The 21,941-nt window shown below is 49.8% G+C and overlaps 2 protein-coding genes and 1 pseudogene across 4 annotated transcripts in view; all 3 read right to left on the bottom strand.

The window, feature by feature from the left end:
- Positions 1-340, bottom strand: part of RNF135 (ring finger protein 135) — a 16,211-nt gene extending 15,871 nt beyond the window's left edge. The window contains exon 1 of the mRNA XM_029926992.1: positions 5-340. Coding sequence (XP_029782852.1) covers positions 5-270 — 266 coding nt within the window. The 5' untranslated portion in view covers positions 271-340. The remainder of the gene's footprint in view (positions 1-4) is intronic.
- Positions 341-2,431: 2,091 nt separating this feature from the next.
- On the bottom strand, positions 2,432-3,476 carry LOC115282280 (annotated as a pseudogene).
- A 3,424-nt stretch (positions 3,477-6,900) lies between these two features.
- The window catches only part of ADAP2 (ArfGAP with dual PH domains 2), a 29,373-nt gene continuing 14,332 nt past the window's right edge, over positions 6,901-21,941 (bottom strand). The window contains exons 6-11 of one of the 3 annotated variants that reach the window (XM_029929025.1): positions 18,565-18,711; positions 14,013-14,096; positions 11,035-11,097; positions 9,612-9,689; positions 8,713-8,941; positions 6,901-7,506 (exon numbers count right to left, since the gene is read on the bottom strand). In XM_029929025.1, coding sequence (XP_029784885.1) covers positions 7,472-7,506; positions 8,713-8,941; positions 9,612-9,689; positions 11,035-11,097; positions 14,013-14,096; positions 18,565-18,711 — 636 coding nt within the window. In that variant the 3' untranslated portion in view covers positions 6,901-7,471. Of the gene's footprint in view, positions 7,507-8,041; positions 8,942-9,611; positions 9,690-11,034; positions 11,098-14,012; positions 14,097-18,564; positions 18,712-21,941 lie in introns of those variants that run through there. The other 2 variants (XM_029929023.1, XM_029929024.1) reach the window with 2 other exon arrangements.

Genomic DNA, 21,941 nt, shown 5'->3' with positions numbered 1-21,941 from the left:
CAGCTCGCGCAGCGCCTGGCTGTACTTGTCCGTCAGCTCCTGCAGCAGCGTGTTCTTCCGCAGCTGCTGCGGCAGCGCGGCGCCCTCGCGGCAGGTGGGGCAGGAGCGCGGGCTGCCGGCGGCCCACAGGCCCTTCAGGCAGTCGCGGCAGAAGCTGTGGCCGCAGGGCAGCGTGGCGGGCCAGGCGAGCAGCCCTTGACAGATGATGCAGCCCAGGTCGTCCTCGGCCAACCACACGGGGATGGCCAGGCCGGGGTCCAGGCCCGTCATGGCGACCAGGTCGGCCCCGGATGGCGGGGCGCGGAAGTCAGGGCCTCGTCGGGAACCGCCCGCCCGCGTCGTCGTCTCCTTCCGCCCCTCCCTCGCGGCCTTCCACTCCCCGCCTCGGTCCACCCATTTTTCCTGACTTGGGTCCCGCTGAAAGCGGACCTCGACCGTCCCCCGCCCAGCGCGCGGCGCCCTAGGGCCCAGCTGGCCCGAGTCGTAGCCACTGGCGTGATGAGCCTGCTCCCAAACGCTAGGAACCGCTGAGGTCCTAGAGACCCTTTAGCTTGATGCCTTCCCCTCCCCACCCCCGGTCCATTAAAACGCAACCCCGACAACTCCTGCGAGAAGAAAGAGAGGGTTCGATTCAAGAACTTGTTTATGAGAGTCCGCCCACTGGATGTCCTCCAGCCTCCAGGTAGTAAAGAATCAAAGCACACCTGGTGCACGTAGCTGGGGAGCTCTCTAAAAATACCAGTGTTGGGGCTCCACTCCCAGGGAGTCTGATTTCATCGTCTGCTGGGGAGCCCGGCGCGGGTATCCTGAAAAACCTCCCCAGGAGGATTCTAACGCCCCTAGTTGAGTGACCCCTAGACTTCAAACTGCTATTGCGATGCAGAACTGTGCCACTGGCTCCTTACCGCTCTCTGCTGGCTGAGCGCACATTACCCAACAGGCATCCGGACCAAAATTCTAGAAAGTTTTTTCTAGAGGTAGTGCGCCCTGGCACTGGTTGGGCTTGCTTGCTTCCTCCTCTCCTCTTATTCCAGTTCCAGGCTCATTGCAACAGGGAAACGTTGGAGCTGGGAGAGAATCAAATCCTCCCCAAAGACACAAAGGCACAAAGAAACTTTTCAGGTTTACACGGCAAAAAAATTGAATGGCAGAGGCCAGCACCCCCATCTCTCTGATTTGTTGAAATGAACTAATGGTATCCGCTATTTTACTTCACACCATCACGCCAGGTCCCAAAGTAAGTACCAGATAATACATAATGTACGGCTATTTCCAATACTGGAAACGACAAATAGTAGTCAATAGAATTAAGTACTAGGCTACTCATTGAAGTTTCCAGCTCTTCCCAGCACCTGGTGGGATTGGCACTTCTCTGACCCCCTTGAAACATGCAGAGTACTTACTACCTTTCCATCAGCTTAGAAAGCTAGGAAGTCATTGAATCCCTGTCTGCCAAATGCCCTGACTATGAAAATGAGGCCATCAACTGGTGACCTGGGTCTCAAGTGTCCAAGACGAGCAGACCCACATAAGAACGTGCAGTAAAGGAGGAAAATAAACTTGACATACATTAAGCTTACTGAGATTTAGTGGGGGCAGCATTACCTCGCCTATCCTAGTTGATATGGGATTACCTGGATTGTGTTCCCCAGTTTCCTCATTTGTAGTAAACTCAGGTTCTCCATGCCTGTCTTTTCTGAAACAATACCAAAGACACATGCTCAAATTTTCTGTCTTAAAATCTTTGAAGGGGTGCCTGGATGGCTCAGTAGGTTAAGCGGCTGACTTCAGCTCAGGTCATGATTTCACGGTTCATGGGTTCGAGCCCGCATTGAGCTCAGAGCCCAAAGCTTGCTTTGGATTCCCTGTCTCCCTCTCTCTCTGTCCCTCCCTTGCTTCCACTCTGTCTCCCCCTCTCAAAAATAAATATTCAAAAAAATTTTTAAATAAAATCTTTGAGAGAAGCATCCTTTAGCCACCTCTCCTTCTCTATAAGACATCCAAGTTTCTTTAAAGAGCAGATTAGCCAATGCTCTTCGAGCGTTTTCTTGGACATTTCCTAAAAGTTTCATGCAAAAACAAGCAATGGTTACCAGAAGGGGGGGGGGAACAGTGAGCCCTAGATATAAATATGAACAAGACTCATTTTCTATCAGAGTCTGACATGATTTTAAATTCAAACAGATGTGTTAATCCACATCCCTGGGACACTGGGTTCCGATGTTAAGTAAGTTGGGAAAGGACAAGTTCCTGAATTTGTGCACTGGATGAAGTGGCAGTATGACTCCCATTTACATCTACCAGTGCTTTGCTTTGCTCTGACTGGACTCCTCCAGGGACAAAGTATGTTGTGTCAGGGGAAGGAGAAGTCATTAAATGTACATCATCCTTAGTTCCACTCCACTTTATGTGAATTTGAAATATCCAAACATAAGCCAAAACACTGTATTTTAATATTCGTTTGTTCATTCATTCACTTATTTATTGAGGAACAAACAATTTCACTGGGCTCAGACCAGGAGTCCGTGGGTCTCGAGGGCTTCTGTGCATTTGTCGATCTTCTTCTTCACATTAGTTTTGGCCTGTTTCTGTAGCCTCATGAGATGCTTTTACTTCCGGTAATGGATCTTGGCCTTCTCCTCCCTCTGCTCCTCCAGGGTGGCTGTTACAGCCTGGTACTTCCAGCCAGCCTCGTGAGCCTGGCGTCAGGGAAGTAAACTTTTATGTAGGCTTCAGACGCGCTGCTCTCAAGGTTTTAGTGTCATAGGGTGGCGGGATCCCATCAAACGCGCTGAGGCGGTCCAGGCAGCCTGGTCTCACAGGGTCCTGGGGGCCAGGGTGCCTCACACTGCCCTCCAGAAGATGCAGCTGGGCTCTGGGGATGGGCCACTGGACGGGCTGGTGTTCAGCCGCTTGTGGAGGAAAGCCAGGTACTTCAACTTGTTTTGGAGAAATTACCAGAAGTACTGATGCCCTCAGAGCACACTACAACCTTCCAGGCCGGCAGCACCTGTTTAGCCACCATGGCCTCCAGGTGGCCCAGGAGATGGCCCCGGCCGCTGAGCACCAGGACCCACCCCTCCTCCATCTTCAGCAGCCACCTGCGGAAAGCGCCCCATTTTTAATGCCAAACTTTGTCACCAACAAAAATCTACAAAAAACAAAGGAAGCCATAAACCCTGGTCTCAAGAAGCCTTCGCTGGCACTGTTAAGAGAATGGGGAAAAACTGTTAACAGATTGAGGAAAATATTTGCACATCCCATGTTTGTCAAAGGACTCGTATCAAGAAAGTAGAGAGACCTCTTGGGGCGTCTGAGTGACTTATTCAGTTGAGCATTCGATTCTTGATTTCAGCTTACGTCATGATCCCAGAGTAGTGGGGTCAAGCTCCACCACAGGCTTCACACTGGGCATGGAGCCTCCTTAATATTCTTTCTCTCTCCCTGCCCCTCACCCACTCACATGCATGCTCTCTAAAATAAAATTTAAAATTTAGGGGTGCCTGAGTGGCTCAGTCGGTTAAGCGTCTGGCTTCAGCTCAGGTCATAATCTCACAGATCATGGGTTCGAGCCCCACGTCAGGCTCTGTGCTAACAGCTCAGAGCCTGGAGCCTGTTTCAGATTCTGTGTCTCCCTCTCTCTCTGACCCTCCCCTGCTTACACTGCCTCTGTCTCTCAAAAAAAAAATTATTTTTAATTTAAAACAAAAAAGAACTCTCAAAACTAAACAATAAAGAAATGATACAATTTAGGGGCACCTGAGTGGCTCAGTCGGTTAAGCGTCCGACTTTGGCTCAGGTCATGATCTCGCAGTTCATGGGTTCGAGCCCTGCATCGGGCTCTGTGCTGACAGCTAGCTCAGAGCCTGGAGACTGCCTTCAGATCCTATGACTCCTCCTCTCTCTGACCCTCCTCTGCTTGCACTGCCTCTCTCTGTCTCTCAAAAATAAATAAAAACATTTTAAAAAATTAAAAAAAAAAGAAATGATACAATTTAAAAAATGAGACAAGGGAGTGCCCAGGTGGCTCAGTCAGTTAGGTGTCAGACTTTGGCTCAGATCATGATCTCATAGTTCATGAGTTCAAGCCTCACAACAGGCTCTCTGCTGTCAGCACAGAACTGCTTGGGATCCTCTGCCTCCCTTCTCTCTTTCTTTCTCTCTCTCAAAAATAAACATTTTTGAAAATGAGACAGGCACAGTCACTTTTCCAAAGATATAAAGTTGGCAGATAGGCACGTGAAAAGATGTTCAGCATCATCAACAACTAGGGAAATGCAAATGAAAACGACGGAGGTAACACTAAATATCTATTAAAACTGTTAAAAATACTGACAATACTAAGTGCTGGTGAAGATACAGAATAACTGGAACTCTCTGCCTGGTTCTGTTGCACAATAGAGCACTGGACTTCTTACTCATGGGTAGTAAGAAAAGTCTAGAACTCTCATACATTGCTACTAGAAATGTGAAATGGTCCAGTCACTCTGGAAAACAGTCTGATGGTTTGTTACAAAGTTAAACGTATATCTACCACATGACCTGGCAGTTTCACTCCCGGATGTTGTTTTATCAAGAATCCACTCCTTTTTACTGCTGCATACTATTCCATTGGGTAAACAAACTGTGCTATATCCATCCAATGCACTACTACTCTGCAACAACAGGCAAAGAATTGTGGATACATGTGATAATTTGGAGGAGTCTCAAAGACGTTATACTGAGTGAAAGAAGCCAGGCTCAAAAATCACATATTGGATGATGCCATTTATATGACATTCTCGAAAATAAAAATCTGGACTGATGACGAACAGAGCAATGGTTGCCAGGTGGCAAGGGAAGGGTGTGTCTATAAGAGGTGCACTAGGGAGTTTTTAAGGTGAATGTGGTGGTATTAATCCATATATATAGATATATATGTATATATCTATATGTATCAAATTTATAGAACAATACAAAAATAAGTCAATTAATGTAAAAAAATAAAATGTAAAAAAAGGCTTGTCACTATTTCAAATGGTTTCTTTATTTGGCATCCCAATGATTTTAATGCCTTGAAGCAACAACGTTCTCTAGTAAGGTGGGTAAGAGGTATGGCTTTCTTTTCTGGACAGGAAAAGGATGTTTAGGGAAGATGAGATGGGAAGGAGAGCTGAGGTGCAGGCCTACAATGACCATGACTGTGATGCTTGTGATTACTGCTGTGGCCTCCCAATTGGTCTGCTTCCTACTCATATGCTACATTGTGTTGTTTTCCTCAATTTCAAGTGTAATCGTGTGACTTTCTTTCTTAACGCCAAGTAGCTTTGTTACTGCCTGCATACTTCATTCTTCCTCTCTAGACAGAGCTCATGGGAAGAAAAAACAAGACAGATGACTAAAGTGACCCTTAATATACAACCCAGCAGGTGTTGAAACAGACATTTTCAAGGTGCTTTAGAAGCCAGAAGAGGGAGCATCTGCCCCATATCTGGGCTGTCAGGAAGCCCCAGGAAAGACACTCCAATAACTTTGCTTGCCCTCCGGGGGACCCAGAGAAAACCCCCCACAAAAAGCAGAGAATAAGACCCTGCCAGCCCTCTGGGTCTCCACCAAAATGAAGAGAGAACACGAGTGTCTTTCTGCACATCACTTGAAGGACAAAGAATCATAGAGCGGGGACGTCGGTGATCTATTTCCCTAACATTTCAGCCTTTCCACGTTCCCTTCAGTTCCTCTTTCACATCTAAGGGTCTTTGAACATTTTCTTCCCTCCGATAAGCATTTTCTTCACCCATTTTCCTTTGACTAACCTCTAAATATCTTAAAGGTTTCAACTTAACGTCACTTCCTGGAGAGAATGGAGCCTCTCCTCTCCCCCTCAGTGAGGGTAACCTTATGTTGCCTGCTCCCACAGCAGCCTGTACTGAACACGAGTGCCATTGTCCCGCCCTGCCCTCAGCAGCCTGTAATCTGTGACAGCAGGTACCATCTGCCCTGTGCCCAGGGCTTGGCACAGAACCTGGCACTGGGGAGCTGCTCAGAAGGACCTGTTGCTTCCATTGCATTTCAATAGTCAGTACAACGTCCTCATTTGAAAGTGAAAAACCAAGGCACGTAGGTAGGAAAGTGTGGTGTCCAGCAATCTCAAGTTCGTGGCCAGGCCAGAGCAGGCACGCAGACTGGCTGGCTGGCTGGCTGCCCTGGGGTCCAGTGGAGTTCTCCTTGGCTTGCTTCTTTCCTCCCAGAGCAGGCCGGTAATCAGTTTGGACATTGGTTTCCTTTTCTTTTTATCTGGATTTTCATTTCTTCTAAAATGTGGACAAAGATGGGACTTTTCCAAGGACATTTTTGGTTCATGTAGGGAAAACACTGCTTTTGAAGAGTGAGGAGTGGACGTTCCCTTTAAACATTTTCCCAATTCCAACTCTTAAATTTGAATACTTTTGAATCTCTAGAAAATTTGTACAAATAGGACAATAAAGACTCATCGGGATTCATCAGCTGCTAACATGTTCCCAGTGGTTCGCTTTCTCTAGCTCTCTCCCTGTATACATAGTTCCTGTCTTCCGTATACGTACACACACTATATGTACACGTATCCATTCCCTAGATATACATGTGCACATATACTTATTCTTTGCTGAACCATTTGAGTCAGTTGTAGACTGAAAATTATTACACTTGACCCCTGAACACTTCAGCACGTATCCATTGAGAACAAGGGCAATCTCCTACACAAATACAACATATGTATCAGTCTTACAACCCCCTTGGCTAGCCTGCATCCAGATTCAAACGTCCCCGGCTAGCTCCATTATGCCCTGGATAGCTGCTGTGAAAAAAATCCAGGATCCAGGGGTGCCTGGCTGGCTCAGTCAGGAGAGTGTGCGACTCTTGATCTCGGGGTTGCAAGTTCGAACCCCACGTTGGGTGTACATATTACTTAAAAGTTAAAATCTTTAAAAAAAAACACACAAAATACATCATAAAACTCCAGGATCCAATCAAGAATCATGAATTTTGCTTTCTTGCCTCCTTAGTCTTTTTAAATCTAACACTTTCCTCATTCCTATATCTTTCATGATGCGAACACTTTTGAAGGGTCCAGGCCAGCTGTTTTAGAGAATGTCCCTAATGTGAATTTGTCTGATAAGTTCCTCATGGTTCGATCCAGATTAAACTGTTTTTCTCTCTGAGTAAAAACGCCACTTGCAGGGCACGGTGGGTGGCTTCCCACTGCAGGGCCTTCATTTCAGATGTCCTGGGCCATGAGGACATGTGCCAGATCTTCAAAACCTCCAGGGCTGGGAAGTGGGAAGGCCCAGGGAGCCAACAGGTAAAGGTCAAAGCTTCAGTCTTGGCAGAGTTCACGGCCAGCGATGGCTGTTGACTATGGGGGCCTCCTGTTGCGCAGCCAAGGCCAAGGTAAGAAGGTGTCCTTCCCACCACAAGCTCCGGGTGACCGGTGGCCAGCTCCTCAGCTAATGGGTCACCTGCAGCCGTGGCCACCCTCTGTTGATGCAGCTGCCAGAGGAACAAGAAGAGAGCAGAGGTGATAGCCACGGCAATGCTGTCCTGCAGGAGAGAAGGGACGGCGAGGGGACAGGGCACAATGACAGAGAACCAGAATGCAAAACCGACTGAAAGGGTGCAAGGCAGAGGGGACGCACACACCAGAGGAGGCGAGACAAGCAGAAAGTGACAGACACAGACACATCGAGACTCAGGCCCACAGGGAAAAGAAAGCACCAGCTGAGGCCCTTCGCTAACAACTTCCAAGTATGTTTCTCAGGCTCTCGGCTTTAAGATTTTGGAAAGTGAAGGGGCGCATGGGTGGCTCAGTCGGTTCAGAGCCAGACTTCTGGACTTTGGCTCAGGTCATGAACTCATGGTTCATGGGTCTGAGCCCTGCTTTGGGCGCTGTGCTGACAGCTCAGAGCCTGGAGCCTGCTTCAGATTCTGTGTTTCCCTCTTTCTCTCTTTCTGCCCCTCCCCTGCTTGTGCATGTTCTCTGCCTCAAAAATAAAAAATAAACATTAAAAAAAAAGATTCCGGAAAGTCAAAAAAGTGTGTGTTTTATACGGTCAGACTCAAAGGGCACAAGGGTTTCTCCTAAGAGCCCATGTGGGATCACCCACTCACTCACTCTGTACTTTTCCAAACACAGAAGTTCTCTCTCGTGCCCCCAAACCAGGCCCTGGGCCAGAAGTTTCCTGCCCTAGCTCAGAATGTCTTCCCGTTTTTCACAGGGCTTGTCAGCACAAAGAAACCTACTGGTAACACATCTGGGGTGAAGGGGAGGGGGAGAGAAGCAGACAGAAGGGAGGATCCAGAGAAAAGAAGGCCACTAAAAATAGCCTTCCCTCTGTGAGTAGGGAGGAACCCAGGACTCAGGGAGCTGCCAAGTGGGTGTGACCTTAGCTAATAATAATAGGCCAGGGTTTTCTCACGAGGAGAGGGACTGGAAAGGGGTGGGGGGTGGGGGGAGAGAGAAGCTGCTGGCTCCTGGACTCAATGGTTCTGGGATAGGGCTCCCCACAGAGGAGCTCTGCATGGACGGAGAGGGCTTGCTGACAATAATGTGCACTGTCTGTACCTTTCTTTGGCGGGAAGAGAAGAAAATGGGAAAAGCCAGGACCTCGGCTTCAGGGCCCACGGCTGAACCCCATGGGGCCCCTTTCCGCCCTCTGCCCTTGGCCAAAAGAACCAACCCCGGGCCATGCATCTTACTGAGGAGGTTGAGGGGCGTTAAGGGGCGGGAGAGGATATCCTGAAAACTCTCCAGCCATTCCCGCTGCTCCTTCTCGCTGGGGCAGGTGAAGATGAACCTCCGCCCGGGGGTGACGATGGTGAGGCCGGCTTTCCAGCGGTTCCCTCGGATGCCCTTGGGCACGTCTTCGTACACATTGTAGCCCTGCTCGCTGCTCCCAAGGAAAACCTGGCCCTGTTCAAAGGCGTCCTGGAAATGGAAGGCGCATGGTCATCAGACGCCACGCCTGGGGCAGAGGGACACCTGCAGCCCAGACATCCCCCCAAGCTGTGTTCTAGGAAGAGGTGTTTTCTGTGCCTGGCAGGGGTCTCTGCTGGGGGGTTCTGCTTGGTGGGACCCAGAATTTGGAAGGGCAAAAAAAAACCCATAAAATGAATCACACACGTGACCTGTTAAATAATACTTAACAGTTATGGACAGCTTGTCCGCTTATATGTCCCAAGAGTTCAAGGGGTTTACCTTAAGTAACTCATATAATCCTCATGGCAACCATTGAGGAAGGCCTACCTTCCAGAGGAAGAGACAGGCTGAGAGTTAAGTGCCCTGCCCAGGGCATACCACTAAGAGGCAGGGCTGAAAGTTCAAAAACCCACGGTCCTAACCACTAGCCTCCTGGTGAGAAGTGAGCCCAGGAGACTCGGGGGTGACAAACGACCTGTTTAACGACACTGGCAGCATTGAGGACACATGGACTTCCTGCGAGGTGTGAGAGGATAGTTCCACGCACAGGAGAGGAAGCAAAGGTGGAGGTGTGTCCCTTGCCGGGTTTCTCCAGCTTCAGCTTCCCCACGGCCCACCGCTAGTACTGACCCCCTCCTGTCTGGGGGTGCACTGGAGAGGGGCCGGCAGGGGCTCTTACCAGTGGGTTCTTGTAATAGAGCAGCCTCCGCTCCTGGGGATCCAGGGCGAACCACCTTTTCTTGAAAGGTTCTCTTTGCTGCAAAAGAGGGAACCGCATACCAAGGTCAGCCAAGGGTGGGGGTGGGTGGGTATGGAGGTCTGAGAGCCAGCCTGGGCTACACCTCAGGAGCTGGGTAGTCCCCTCCCACTCAGACACCCCCGGGCCCCTCCCTGAGGCTCTGCCCACCCTCTGACCCCCTGCCAGCGATATCCAGTGCCTCAGCGTGCTGCTATGAGTAGGAAGAGATGCCCTCTGCTTTCTCAGGTTGCGGAGAAGAAGTTTCAGAAAAAGGAAGCTGGGGAAATCAGAAGTAGTCACTGCTCAGCAATGCCGAAAGCGCTGGCCTTGGCGAAATTGTAACTGAGGTCAGGGGAAAGAAAGCCCCTGGCAAGAACCGCTGCGGACTGGCTGTGCCATTGGCTGGCGAAGGCAGAAAACAAAATGTGCAACCCTTCCACTCCTTTCTAAGCTGCCCGGGGCTTTCTTTCACACCGATTGCCCAAGCCCTTCCACTGCACTCTCGACAACAATTTTGTCAACATAGGACACCTTAAAACATAAACAAAGCATTGACTTGCTGCTGCTTTGGCAGTTCTTTCTGTTTTGTTTTTAGGAGGCTCCCCCTGCTTTCCCTTTTCCTCCTCCCTTCTCCCACCTTCCTCCCCTCCCAACCACCAGGACCCTTGCCAGCCAGACTTCCGGGCTTGGAGCCTCACCCCTCGGCACCCAGGCTGGGGCTGAGGGGCCCTCACGGCAGGCCTCCAGGGAGGCCCAGGAGCGGCCAGGCTTCCCTTCCTTTGGAGAGGAGTGCAGATGAGCAGCGCTGGGGGGTTGGGGCAGGTTCGGTGAAAGAGAGCAGGAGCTGAGTCAGAGGGAGGGTGTGTGTGCTGGGGAGGGGTGTGCCTATGTGCCCGTGTGTGTGTGTGTGTGTGTGTGTGTGTGTGTGTGTGTGTGTGTGTGTGTGTTTGCAGAGGTGTGTTTTCTCAGACCAATCACAAGCCCCTCTCTCACTAGGACAGTCCTGGTAGGCCCCCAGCATAAGGCCACAGAAGGGTTCTGGAAAGTGCAAAAGCTGTGCCCCCAAAAGAGTCCCTTTTCAGTTCTGCTGTCCCAGGAGTCAGCTCAGTTGGATGGAGTTAAGAGGCTGTAGCCACTGCTGATAAAGAAGGAGGCCACGGACGGGGAGAGGCACTGGCACCATGCTGGACCACACACCCGCTCACCAGTCTCCGCTTGGTCTTTAGGCCCCCAGAACTCACACACATTGGGTGACTTCCCTTCCTCTTCCCACTCCTGGGTCTCCACTTTCCTACTTCCCAAATTCTGCCCTACTCGCTGGAACCAGGGCCCCCTGAGTCCCACAGAGAGCAGTGAAATGTACCTTCGGACCCGTCTTCTCCATGAAGCCTTGTTTGAGGTAGTTCCTGGTGATGAGGGGCACGAGCTGGGGGAGGAGAGACATACACTGACCCCCTGACTCACATGCCAGGGGTTCAAGGCTCCCCAACAAAAGGGAAGTTTGGAATGGGGAAGGATGTGTGCTCGTGGTTCACGGGGTTATATTTGGAATGTGAAATGGGTGCAATATTAATATTTCAACAGAGGCAGACGGCAGCATCTCCAATGTTTGCAGAACTGACCAGCAGGGCCGAATCTTGGTGTAAGGACTTAGTCTAAGGATTCCTTCCGTATCCCCAAGGCATAGACATCGGCAAGGCTCTGAGGAGACCCTCCTGGTGTCTTCAGTGGGCATATTCTGAGGGTCTACTCTGTCAGGCTCTGGGTGCCCTTCTCCCCGACCCCACGAGGTGGATACTTTTATCTTCGTTGGACATCAGAACAAACCAGGCCTCACGAAGTGGTTGGGGATTTTCCCTAAGTCATGTGACTGGCAGGTTGGAAAGCTGGGGTTCACACCAAGGCCTGCAGACACTAGAAGAACACTCGTGGTACACCTACCACTTCACCATGACACTGAGTGGACTCATGCCAGAGTGCTCTGACCAGGCCCCAGGCCAAGATCTGGTCCTTGCTGGGGATTCTGATGCAGGCCCACAGGAGTTGGTAGCAGAATAGGCAAGTAGAAAAAGTTCTGGACTAGGCGCTGGAAGATCTAGAGTCTGGCTGCAGTTCTGACCTCGATGAGCTGTATGACCTGGGTAAGACCTTGTCCCTCTCTGGGCCCATGTTGCTCTGAGTAATGAGGAGACTGGATGGTATGATCTCCAGGAATCTTTCCAGCTTGCCAACCGATACTCAGAGAAATTTCCAGGAATGAACACTGCCCCCACCATACCCCAGGGGCTCAAACTGGCAAGTCTAGAGCTTTGAATGACAGCCCAGGCTTCCCAGAGCAGAGCGGCTCCTCCAGAGCTCCAGATCCTAGGATGGGGCAAAGGAGAAGTGAAGTCTGGGAAGTCTGAAGGGAAGAAAATTGTGAAAAAATAAACTATACTACTCCACTCTCCCTAAACTACATTCTGTAGGCGTTAGTTCCTTCATTTGGAAAAAAGAGTGCCAAGCTGCTTGATGGTCTGAACCTGGGCCAGGGTCAGGCTCGGCTAGGCCAGGGAAACAACTGGAAGCAGGAAGATCACATGGATGGAGCGCTCCTTGCAGTATCTCAAAAGCCTTGGCTCTCGATTCTCACAACAGCCCTGGAAAGTAGGTGCTGTCCCCACGGTGATGAGAGGTGGAACCCGAGGCTCCGAGAGGTGAGGTGCAACAGATCAGCTCCTCTGACCTCAGAGGCCATGCGTTTCTTAGTCTAGGACCACATTCCACACTGGAACACCTCGGCTGTCTGGTCTCTGCCTCCCTGAGCTTGAGCCAGGTCCAGGCAATGGCCCAGAACCTCACACCATCCCTGGACATGGGGTGGGGAAAGGCAGCGGAGAGATGAGGGTGGGGAGGAGAGCAGCGGTGGGTGAGGGGAGGCAAGAGGACATTGAGGAGTTGGCCAAAGACCGATTTCTTCTGCAGGGGTCAGCAAAGTTGGAGTGCCAGCCCAGTGACTCAGGCTGAGAGTCTGCACTCTGTCCTCTGAGATCCCAGTCAGCAGGCAGCACCCACAACGGCCTCCCTGCAGAGCAAGCATTTCATCCTTCTGGGTCCTGACTCTACAGACCCGGAGGCTCTTGCCCCAGGCTTGGCTGGAGTCGTTCCCAGGGAGCTGCCATCTTGATGCATCGCCCAGCCTGGAGTGGACACCCATTTCCAAAACTTAGCTCCCTGAAAACCTTGGAATGAAGGAGAACTGAGGCTTTCAAGGAGGGTCTAACAGTTTGGAATAAGAAAATCCCGGGGCAGGGGGGCACCTGGGTGGTTCAGTTGGTTGAGCATCCCAATCTTGATTTCAGCTCAGGTCATGATCTCATGGTTTGTGACTTTGAGCTTCACATCAGGCTCTGTGCTGCCAGTGCAGAGTCTGCTTGGGATTTCTCTATCTCTCTCTTTCTCTCTCTCTCCCCCGTCTCTCTGTCTCTGTCTCTCAAAAAAAATCCAGGATTAATATGGTGTCTGCACCCCAATTATTTACAAAATCCTCTAAGAGCAGGGTCTAAAGCAGATGCCAGACCATAGACCTCAGAGCTGGAAGGGACCCTGAAGATGGCCCAGACCCACCACTATCTTACAGATGAGGGAACCCATGCTCGGAGAAGTGGCCTGACCAGCGGCCATCAAACAGCAAGTTAGCGACAGGGCACCCGTGAAAACCCAGGCCTCCTGGCTCGAGGCAGCACCGTCTGTCCCTCACGCCTGAGAGACAGATGCCCCACATGTCTGAGGACAACCAAAATCAAGTTCTCAGGGTCACTGTGACCTTGGCCACAGAAGGCAGACTGTTCCTGTCTGAACTGTAACGGAGAAGATCCCATCACCTTCCCGAGACCAGAACACAGAGGGGCAACGGGAGGACACTCCAGTGGGAAGAGCACCTTTGGGTATTCACTTGACCTTCCTGGGACTCGGTTTCTCATCAATAAAATGGGAACGATCACCCCACCTAACTGCCTACTGCCAGGGATTACTAGATAAAAGGGGCTCCAAAGCACTTTGTAAGCAGTACATTAAGGATCATTTGCACATTTCAGTGGGAGAAGGGGTCAGAAAGCGATGCCCAAATCCCAAGCCCCTCGACACTGGGAACAGTGGCTATGCGTCCCTGAGAGAGAGAGTCACATGTGAGGCCATAACCCCCTGAAGGAACCCTTTGGTTTCCCTCTGAGTATCCAGCCCCAAATCTCAAGGTCTTGTGCACAAAGCTAGTCTAGCCTTTGAGTATTTTGAGGGGTCAGCATAGAAGGACCAGAAGTGGCAGGGAGGAGACTCAGAAGTCAGGGTTCACATTTAGCTCACCTCAGACTCTGGGAGCTCAGGAAAGGCCGTTTTTAGGTATTGCAGACGGACTGCTCGGAGGGCATTGAACCAGTCCACTATCTCCTGCGGAGAAAAATGGGGACAGACAGCCTGTGAGATGGAGTCGTGGCGGGCGGAGTCTGCTGGCAGGGAGCCGGAAGCGTCTCCAGTTCAGCACATGCACAAACCCTCAGTTCTGTTCAGTGGCCTGAGCGCTGATCACAGAGCCTGGGGGCTCCCCTGAGCAGGTGGGAAGCCAATGACAGGGAGGGAGATGTCCAGAGCCCTGGGGAAGGAGGAAGCTGACCTGCACTAGAGTTTGAAAATAACCTGATATTCCTAAGAATCACTTGATGGTCTCTTTAAAGTGCAGATTGGGATCCAGGGGGTTTGGGGTGGGTGGAGCCTGAGATCCTACATTCCTAACAAGCTCTCTGGTGATGTGATGCTGGCCAGTGGGACATCACTGGAGGAGCAAGTGTCCTCAGATGTCAAAGACGGGCTGTTAAGTGGGGGTGGTGCACCTGGGGATTCTCCTCTGATAGACATGCTCATCATCTGGAGTGCAACATGGCCCAAGCTGGCTTGGACTTGTAGCACACTGGGGGGAATGTACCCTTGGCGGTATGGGCCACCCATCTAGGGGGCTCTGCATTGGCTTCGCTGCTCTGCAGTGGGTCCTCCCCACAGCAGCCAGAGCGATTTTCTCATTGAAAATGTAACCGAGGCTAGCTCAGAGCCCTCTCTGCTATCCTCAGGAGAAAAATCTAAGTATGACTACTTTGCCCTCTGAGCTCCCTCCTTACAAAACCATTTGCAATCCTCCCAAAACACTTGCTCCTCCGCGCATATTCTGCCCTGCCCATCCCTCCTCCCTCACCCCACGCAGAGCTTCGGCTCCTCCCGGAGTTTAGTTAGTTGTAATGGCTTTCTGCCCAGCCCAAGCCCTTGCTTCTAGGAGAACCACCCCACCCGTTCTCACCGCTCACGGCTCACCCACAAAGGCAGCCACATTTGCTGCTAGGAGCCTCCCCTTCTTGGCCACAGCCACTGGGCCAGGGCTGGGCCAATGGAGAGGCTAAATGGGGCATACCAGGTTCCTTCTCCCAAGAATTTGGAATGGGGGATTGTTCAAATAGCCACAGTGCTACACCTTGATGTAATATGGTGATTGAGAAATTCATTTGAAATTCATTTCCCAGGAATGCAACATAATTACCATTTCTCTCTCACCAGCTCGCTGGCCTAGTATCTGGAAGTAGTATCCGGAGTTCAGAGCTCTCTTGTCCTGGGAGCTAACAACCCTGTCAGTTCCCAGGCACTAAAGGAACAGGGCCGTCCCAGAAAAGACTCACCCAGACCTTCACTTTGGTCACTCACTGGAGACCGTAGGGCCAAATCCTACCTGCGTACATGTTTGTTTGGTTCCAGTCCTCTGTACAGGTTTTCCTGCTTTACAGCCTTCTAGCTGTCCACTTTTTTTTAAAGTTTATTTGTTTATTTTGAGACAAAGAAAGAGCAAGTGTGTGAACAAGAGAGGGGCAGAGAGAGAGGGAAACACCGAATCCGAAGCAGGCTCCATGCTGTCAGCACAGAGCCTCACGAGGGGCTCGATCTCACAAACCATGAGATCCTGACCTGAGCTGAAATGAAGAGTGGGCGCTTAATGGACTGAGCCACCCAGGTGCCCCATCCACCTCACTTTTAAAGTACCCACTGGCTCCTCCAGGCACAAGTTTGCAGCTTAAGCCGCGGCACTGAAGGGAAGAGAACAGCCAGACCCAAGTTGTCAGATGCTCTACAACTGGGCAAACGGAAGGGGCCAGATCCTGTAAGTATCAGAAACCTTGGGCACCTCAGCAAAAGCCCTTGCATGGTGACTGACACAGCGGGGCGGCCCCTGGCATCCAATGTGGACGTGGGGCAACAGCAGAGAGCCCCCCAGGGACCACGAACCAGGGCTCTCCTCCATGTCCCCCAGGCCCAAGATTCTGGTAAAACCAAGGGAGGAAGTCAAGAAAGAGGACTGATCTTAGATTTCTTGCCACTTTGGCGGTCCTTGAATTTAAATGTTTTTTTATTTTTAGTTTTGAGAGAGGGGGAGTGCAAGCAGGGGAGGGGCAAAGGGCAAAGGGGAAACAGAGGCTCAAAAGTGGGCCCCAGGCTGTCAGCACAGAGCCCAACATGGGGCTCGAACTCATGAACCATGAGATCATGGCCAGAGCTGAAGTAGGACACTCTACCGACTGAGCCACCCAGGTGCCCCTGGAGGTCCTTGAATTTAGAGAAATAAGTAAGTCCAACATGTACTTGCACCTTTGGTGTCATAGAACAGTGTGCCCCTGTAAGAGTGCTCACTCCTGTCTCTTGCTAGCTCTCTCTCTCTCACACACAGTTCCGCGGCCATATTTGTTGCCCTTAAAATAAATACCCCTATTTCCCATTCATGCTCCTTTTAGGTTGATTTGAGTGTCCTCGTCTTCAACATATTCCCATAATTTTTAAATAGAAGCGCTTTCCTCTGGAACGCCTTTTTGACTGCCCATCCTCCCAGACTAGGCCACTTACATGTTTCCCGTGGGACCTCAGCACGACGGACAGCCCATCACACAGCATCGGCAGGTGCTTCTTTCCCCATCTGACTCCCTCCCCAGACTGAGATCCTGGAGGCCCAGCCATGGCTCTGTCTGCTCACTACCACGCTCTCTACACCTACACTGCGGAGGCCCAATAAGGATTCATTGAGAGTGACTTCATGAATGAATAAGTGATAGAGATGGGAAATTGCCCCTAAGATTTTTTGCCTTTTACATCTGCGACCATCACGAGCAAATAAATAATTAGCAGCGGCTAGTGTTTGAAACGCACTTCACCGTGCTGAAATGCTTTCACATTCTCGGTTCATGGTCACTCAACCCTCAAAACCCCTCTGGGAGGCGGGTGTTCTGATCTATAAACAAACAGATGGCAGAGAAGAAGGGGTGTGCCCCAGGAACAGCCCAGAGTGGAAGACCCAGGGCTCCGGTTTCTGATTCCGAACCCCTCTTCCTCAGACTGCACCACTGGGAGCTCTGCCCAGACCATGAAGAGAGCATCCCAGTGCAAGGGCTGCTCGGGAAGATCCAGTCCCTGGATCAGGCTCCTGGCCCCTGCGGCCAAGGACTGGCCCTCCAGCAGGGGCACGCAGGGTGGTAAAACGGATCGCAGGACTCGGGAGCCATAGTCTGAGTTAAAATGCCCATCCCTCAGGGACACAGGGTTAAAACACTTCCAGGACTGTTCTGAGGATTGAGAAATGATGTACTGTGTGGGGTGCCGGGTGTCTCAGTTGTTTAAGCCTACTCAACCTTGAGTAGGTGCAACTTCGGCTCGGATCATGATCTCGCAGTTTGTGGGTTCAAGCCCCACGTCGGGTTCTGTGCTGACAGCTCAGGGCGACTGGAGTCTGCTTTGGATTCTGTGTCTCTGTCTCTCGGTTCCTCCCCCACTCATGTTCTCTCTTTCTCTCTCTCTCTCTCAAAACTAAATAAACATTAAAAAAAAAAAGGAAATGATGCGTTGTGGGGCGCCTGCCTGGCTCAGGGAGTACATGTGACCCTTGATCTCAGGGTTCAAGCTTCATGTTGGATACGGAAGAGTATGGAAGAGAAGGAAGGGAGGGAAGGGAGGGAGGAAGGAAGGAAGGGTCGTGATAGCCAAGAAGAGTGCCTGGCACAGCTGTGACGGGTACTCACAAGTGCCAGGCCTCACCTTTACCCCTCGCCACCTCCACGGAGCTCATGACTCCCCAGTCACATGACTGCTCCCTGTGGCCCTGCTCAGTCTCTTGGACCTGTACTACTGGCTTGTTCTTCTCTGGCAGAACTGATTTTTTTTTAATGTTTATTTATTTATTTTAAGAGAGAGAGAGAGAATCTCAAACGGGCTCTGCACTGTCAGCACATAGCCTGCCATGGGGCTCAATCTATAGAACTGTGACATCGTAACCTGAGCTGAAGTTGAGTTGGCCGCTTAACTGACTGAGCCACCCAGGCGCCCCTGATTTCTCAATCACCTAGATTAAGATTAAGGATCACCTAGAGATCCTGCTAAAATGCAATTTCTAATTCCGCAGGTTCAGGTGGGCCTGAAACCCTAGTCTAACAAGCTCCAGGTGATGCTCACGCTGTTAGCACAGGACCACAGGACCACCTGCTGAGAAGCAAGGCCCCAGCGGTCACTGCCGCCAGGTCCTCCGTCCGTTCCTGCTCCCTTCGTTCAGAATCTCGGCCCTGCCTGCATTGGTCATCCGGGGGCATATCCCTCCTACTAGCTGGACTCCCGAGTGGCTGTGCGCTGTCCAGATGCAGCCACTGTCCCTGCCAGGTGTCTCTCCCTCATCGCGCTCTGCCTGCTCATACAGCCATCTCAGACTGGAAGGTGACCACAGGCAAAGGCAAAGGCAAACGGCAGCCGCAAATCTCAAGGGGCAGCTGAAAGGCGCTGGCGGGGCGGGCCTGCAGAGTCCTGGGGTGCAGGCTGGAGGCCGGCATAGCAACGCGGGACAGCTCACCTTCCCACTTTCGTGGTACACGAACAGGTTCCTGATGTGGCCCTCTTTCCTGTAGGTGATCTGCAGTCCGTGGGGGTTCCCTATCTTCTCCGTCTCAAAGGTGGCATTCAAGTCTTTGATGCTGATGACAGCTTTGGGGCCTTTACCCTGAAAGAGAGGAAGCAGGTGACATCTCCCCACCTTCACCAAGGCCTTGATACCAACAGATGACCGATCTGTAACCTTTCATGGCTTTTAAATGTTCTCACTCTAATATTAAGACCAACAGGGGCTCTGCTGTTCTCCTACATTTCAGTCATGCCACCATTCCTACTTAATCAGATTGGCTTCCCAAAGCTGAAAAGGGGCATAGACAGGTCTGAATTTATGACTTGTCAGACCTTTTAACCACAGATTATTTTTTGGAAGCAAGTTCCCTATGGAAGCCAAACCAATAAAACAAATGAACAGATGAAAGCAGGTGTGGGGGCCTTGGGACGCTCCCCTCAGTGCTCCACTGTGTTGGCAGGGAAGCGGGGAAGGGAAGAGAGTGCTTTCCTTCGCAGTTGATGAGAGAGGAAAATGACACAAACACTCTAGACCTGTGCCAGCCACTAACCTCATGTGGTTATTTAAATTAAAATTAAATAAAAACAAAACTTAAGTTCCTTATGCCCCGCCCCATTTCAAGTGCTCAGGGAGCCACGTGTGGCTGGTGGCTAGGGTATTGGACAGGGCAGACACAGAACATTTCCATCACTGAGCAACGTTCTTTTGGTTAATCTTCTCTAGAGGAAAATTTGGTCATATTTGTTAAAATGTTCAGTATTTTGCCTTGAGTCGCAGTTTCACATCTAAGAATCTATTCCAAGGTAGTAATTGCATTACTGTGCAAACACGTATGCCAAAAAATGTTTGTTGCTGTGTTTTTCAGAACAATGGTGGTGGTGGTGGTGGTGGTGTAGGAGAAGGAGGAGAAGAAAACTATTATTTAAATATACATGAGGGAGGGAGCGCCTGGATGGCTCAGTCAGTTAAGGGTCCGACTTTGGCTCAGGTCATGATCTCCCACTTAATGAGTTCGAGTCCCCATGTCAGGCTCTCTGTCCCGACAGCTCAAAATTCTGTATTTTCGTCTCTCTCTCTCCCCTTCCCCTGCTAATGCTCTGTCTCTCAAAAAGAAATCAAAAATAAATGTTTCAAAAATGTCAATATAGGGGCGCCTGGGTGGCTCAGTCGGTTAAGCCTCCGGCTTCGGCTCAGGTCAGATCTCACGTTTGTGGGTTTGAGCCCCGCGTCGGGCTCTATGCTGACAGCTAGCTCAGAGCCTGGAGCCTGCTTCTGGTTCTGTGTCTCCTTCTCTCTCTGCCCCTCCCGCTCTCATGCTCTGTCTCTCTCTGTATCAAAAATAAATAAAACATTTATTTAAAAAAAATGTAAATATACATGAGGGATAATGGGCTAAATAAATAAATCATGGTACATTTCATACAGTGAAATACCAAAGAATTTTTATAGGGTAATTTAGATCAATATTATTATATGAAAAAACATCCATGATATCCATGGGTGAGAAATATCAAGTCCCAGAAAAGAGGATGTAGAGTAGGAACCTACTAATATAAGAAATTATACATATAGACACACAAAAGTATATGTACATTATTTCTATACATGTATATATACATACATATGTAACATATGTCAATTTGAACATGGATAAAACATAGACATGTTTACATCAACATTCTTAACAATGGTTTTCTTGAATGACTACTGGAACGCTTTCTTTTTTTTTTAATGTTTATTCATTTTTGAGAGACAGAGACAGAGTGTGAGTGGGGGAGGGGCAGAGAGAGAGGGAGACCAGAATCAGAAGCAGGCTTCAGGCTCTGAGCTGTCAGCACAGAGCCCAGCTCAGGGCTTGAACTCATGAACTGTGAGATCATGACCTGAGCCTAAGTTGGACGCTTAACTAACTGAACCACCCAGGCACCACTTCCTTTTTTGTTTTTTAAAGTTTATTTAGGGGCGCCTGGGTGGCTCAGTTGGTTGAGCATCCGACTTCAGCTCAGGTCATGATCTCATGGCTGGTGGGTTCGAGCCCCGTGTCAGACTCTGTGCTGACAGCTAGCTCAGAGCCTGGAGGCTGCTTCAGATTCTGTGTCTCCCTCTCTCTCTGACCCTCCCCTGCTCACACTGTCTCTCTGTCTCAAAAATAAATTAAAAAACATGTAAAAAATTAAAAAATAAATAAATAAATAAAGTTTATTTACTTATTTTGAGAAAGGCAGAGACAGTGCCAAGTGGAGAAGGGGAAGAGAGAGAAGGTGAGGGGGAGAATCCCAAGCAGGCTCTGCACTGGCAGTGCCCTATGTGGCGCTTGAACACACAAAACCATGAGATCATGACCTAATCCAAAACCAATAGTCAGGGGTTTAACCAACTAAGCCGCCCAAGTGCCCCTGGAAAACTTTCCTTTTTGAATATTTACTATTAGAAATACTAAAAACACAAAAAAAGAGTATCTAAATTTGTGAATATTCTTCCTTTTTCTAAAAGAAACACGATATTATGAATAAAGGCAAAAATCCCTTTCACCACTATTTACTCTATCCCATTCTCTTGTATTCCCCCCAGGCCATTGTTGTCATGAGTCTGATGTTTATTCTTCTCACTCACTTTTTATTTTTAAAAAATGTTTAATGTTTATTTTTGAGAGAGAGAGTGCAAGAGGGGGAAAGGAAGAGAGAGAGGGAGACACACAATCCAAAGCAGGCTCCAGGGTCAGAGCTGTCAGCATAGAGCCTGATGCAGGGCTTAAACTTATGAACAGTGAGATCATGACCTGAGTTGAAGTCAGACTCAACTGACTGAGCCACCCAGATGCCACTAGCTAACTTTTTGTACTTTTACATATGCCTGTCTATGAACAATACACAGTATTGTTTTCTGCGTCTTTAAGGTACATAAATGGTATCATACTATATGTACCACTGTAAATCTTGCTTTTGTCGCTCAGGATTATATTTCTGAGTTCTATTCATGTTGAGATGTAGCAACCTAGTTTGCTTTTGTGAATGACCACACCAAAAGTTACCAGTCTATTTTCCTAGCCACAGATATTGAGATCATTTCTGATTTTTTTGGCAACCATAAGTGAAGCCGCAGTCAGCTTGTGTCCCTGGCACACATATGTGTCACAGTATATTTTTAGGAATGGAATTGCAGATCACAGGTGTACACATCTTCGACCTACTAGAAGCTGACAGATTATGCTGCTGACTTGCTCTCTGCAGTGGGTGTACCAATATTTACTTCAATATAGAATACTGAACAAAGAAATGGACACTACACTCAATAACAGAGGAGTGCTCCTTTCCCTTTATCCCCACCAA

The sequence above is a fragment of the Suricata suricatta genome, chromosome 17 (assembly GCF_006229205.1).
Source record: "Suricata suricatta isolate VVHF042 chromosome 17, meerkat_22Aug2017_6uvM2_HiC, whole genome shotgun sequence".
Lineage (NCBI taxonomy): Eukaryota > Metazoa > Chordata > Mammalia > Carnivora > Herpestidae > Suricata > Suricata suricatta.
The sequence above is the reverse complement of the archived record's forward strand: the minus strand, read 5'-3'. Positions and strand labels throughout refer to the sequence as shown.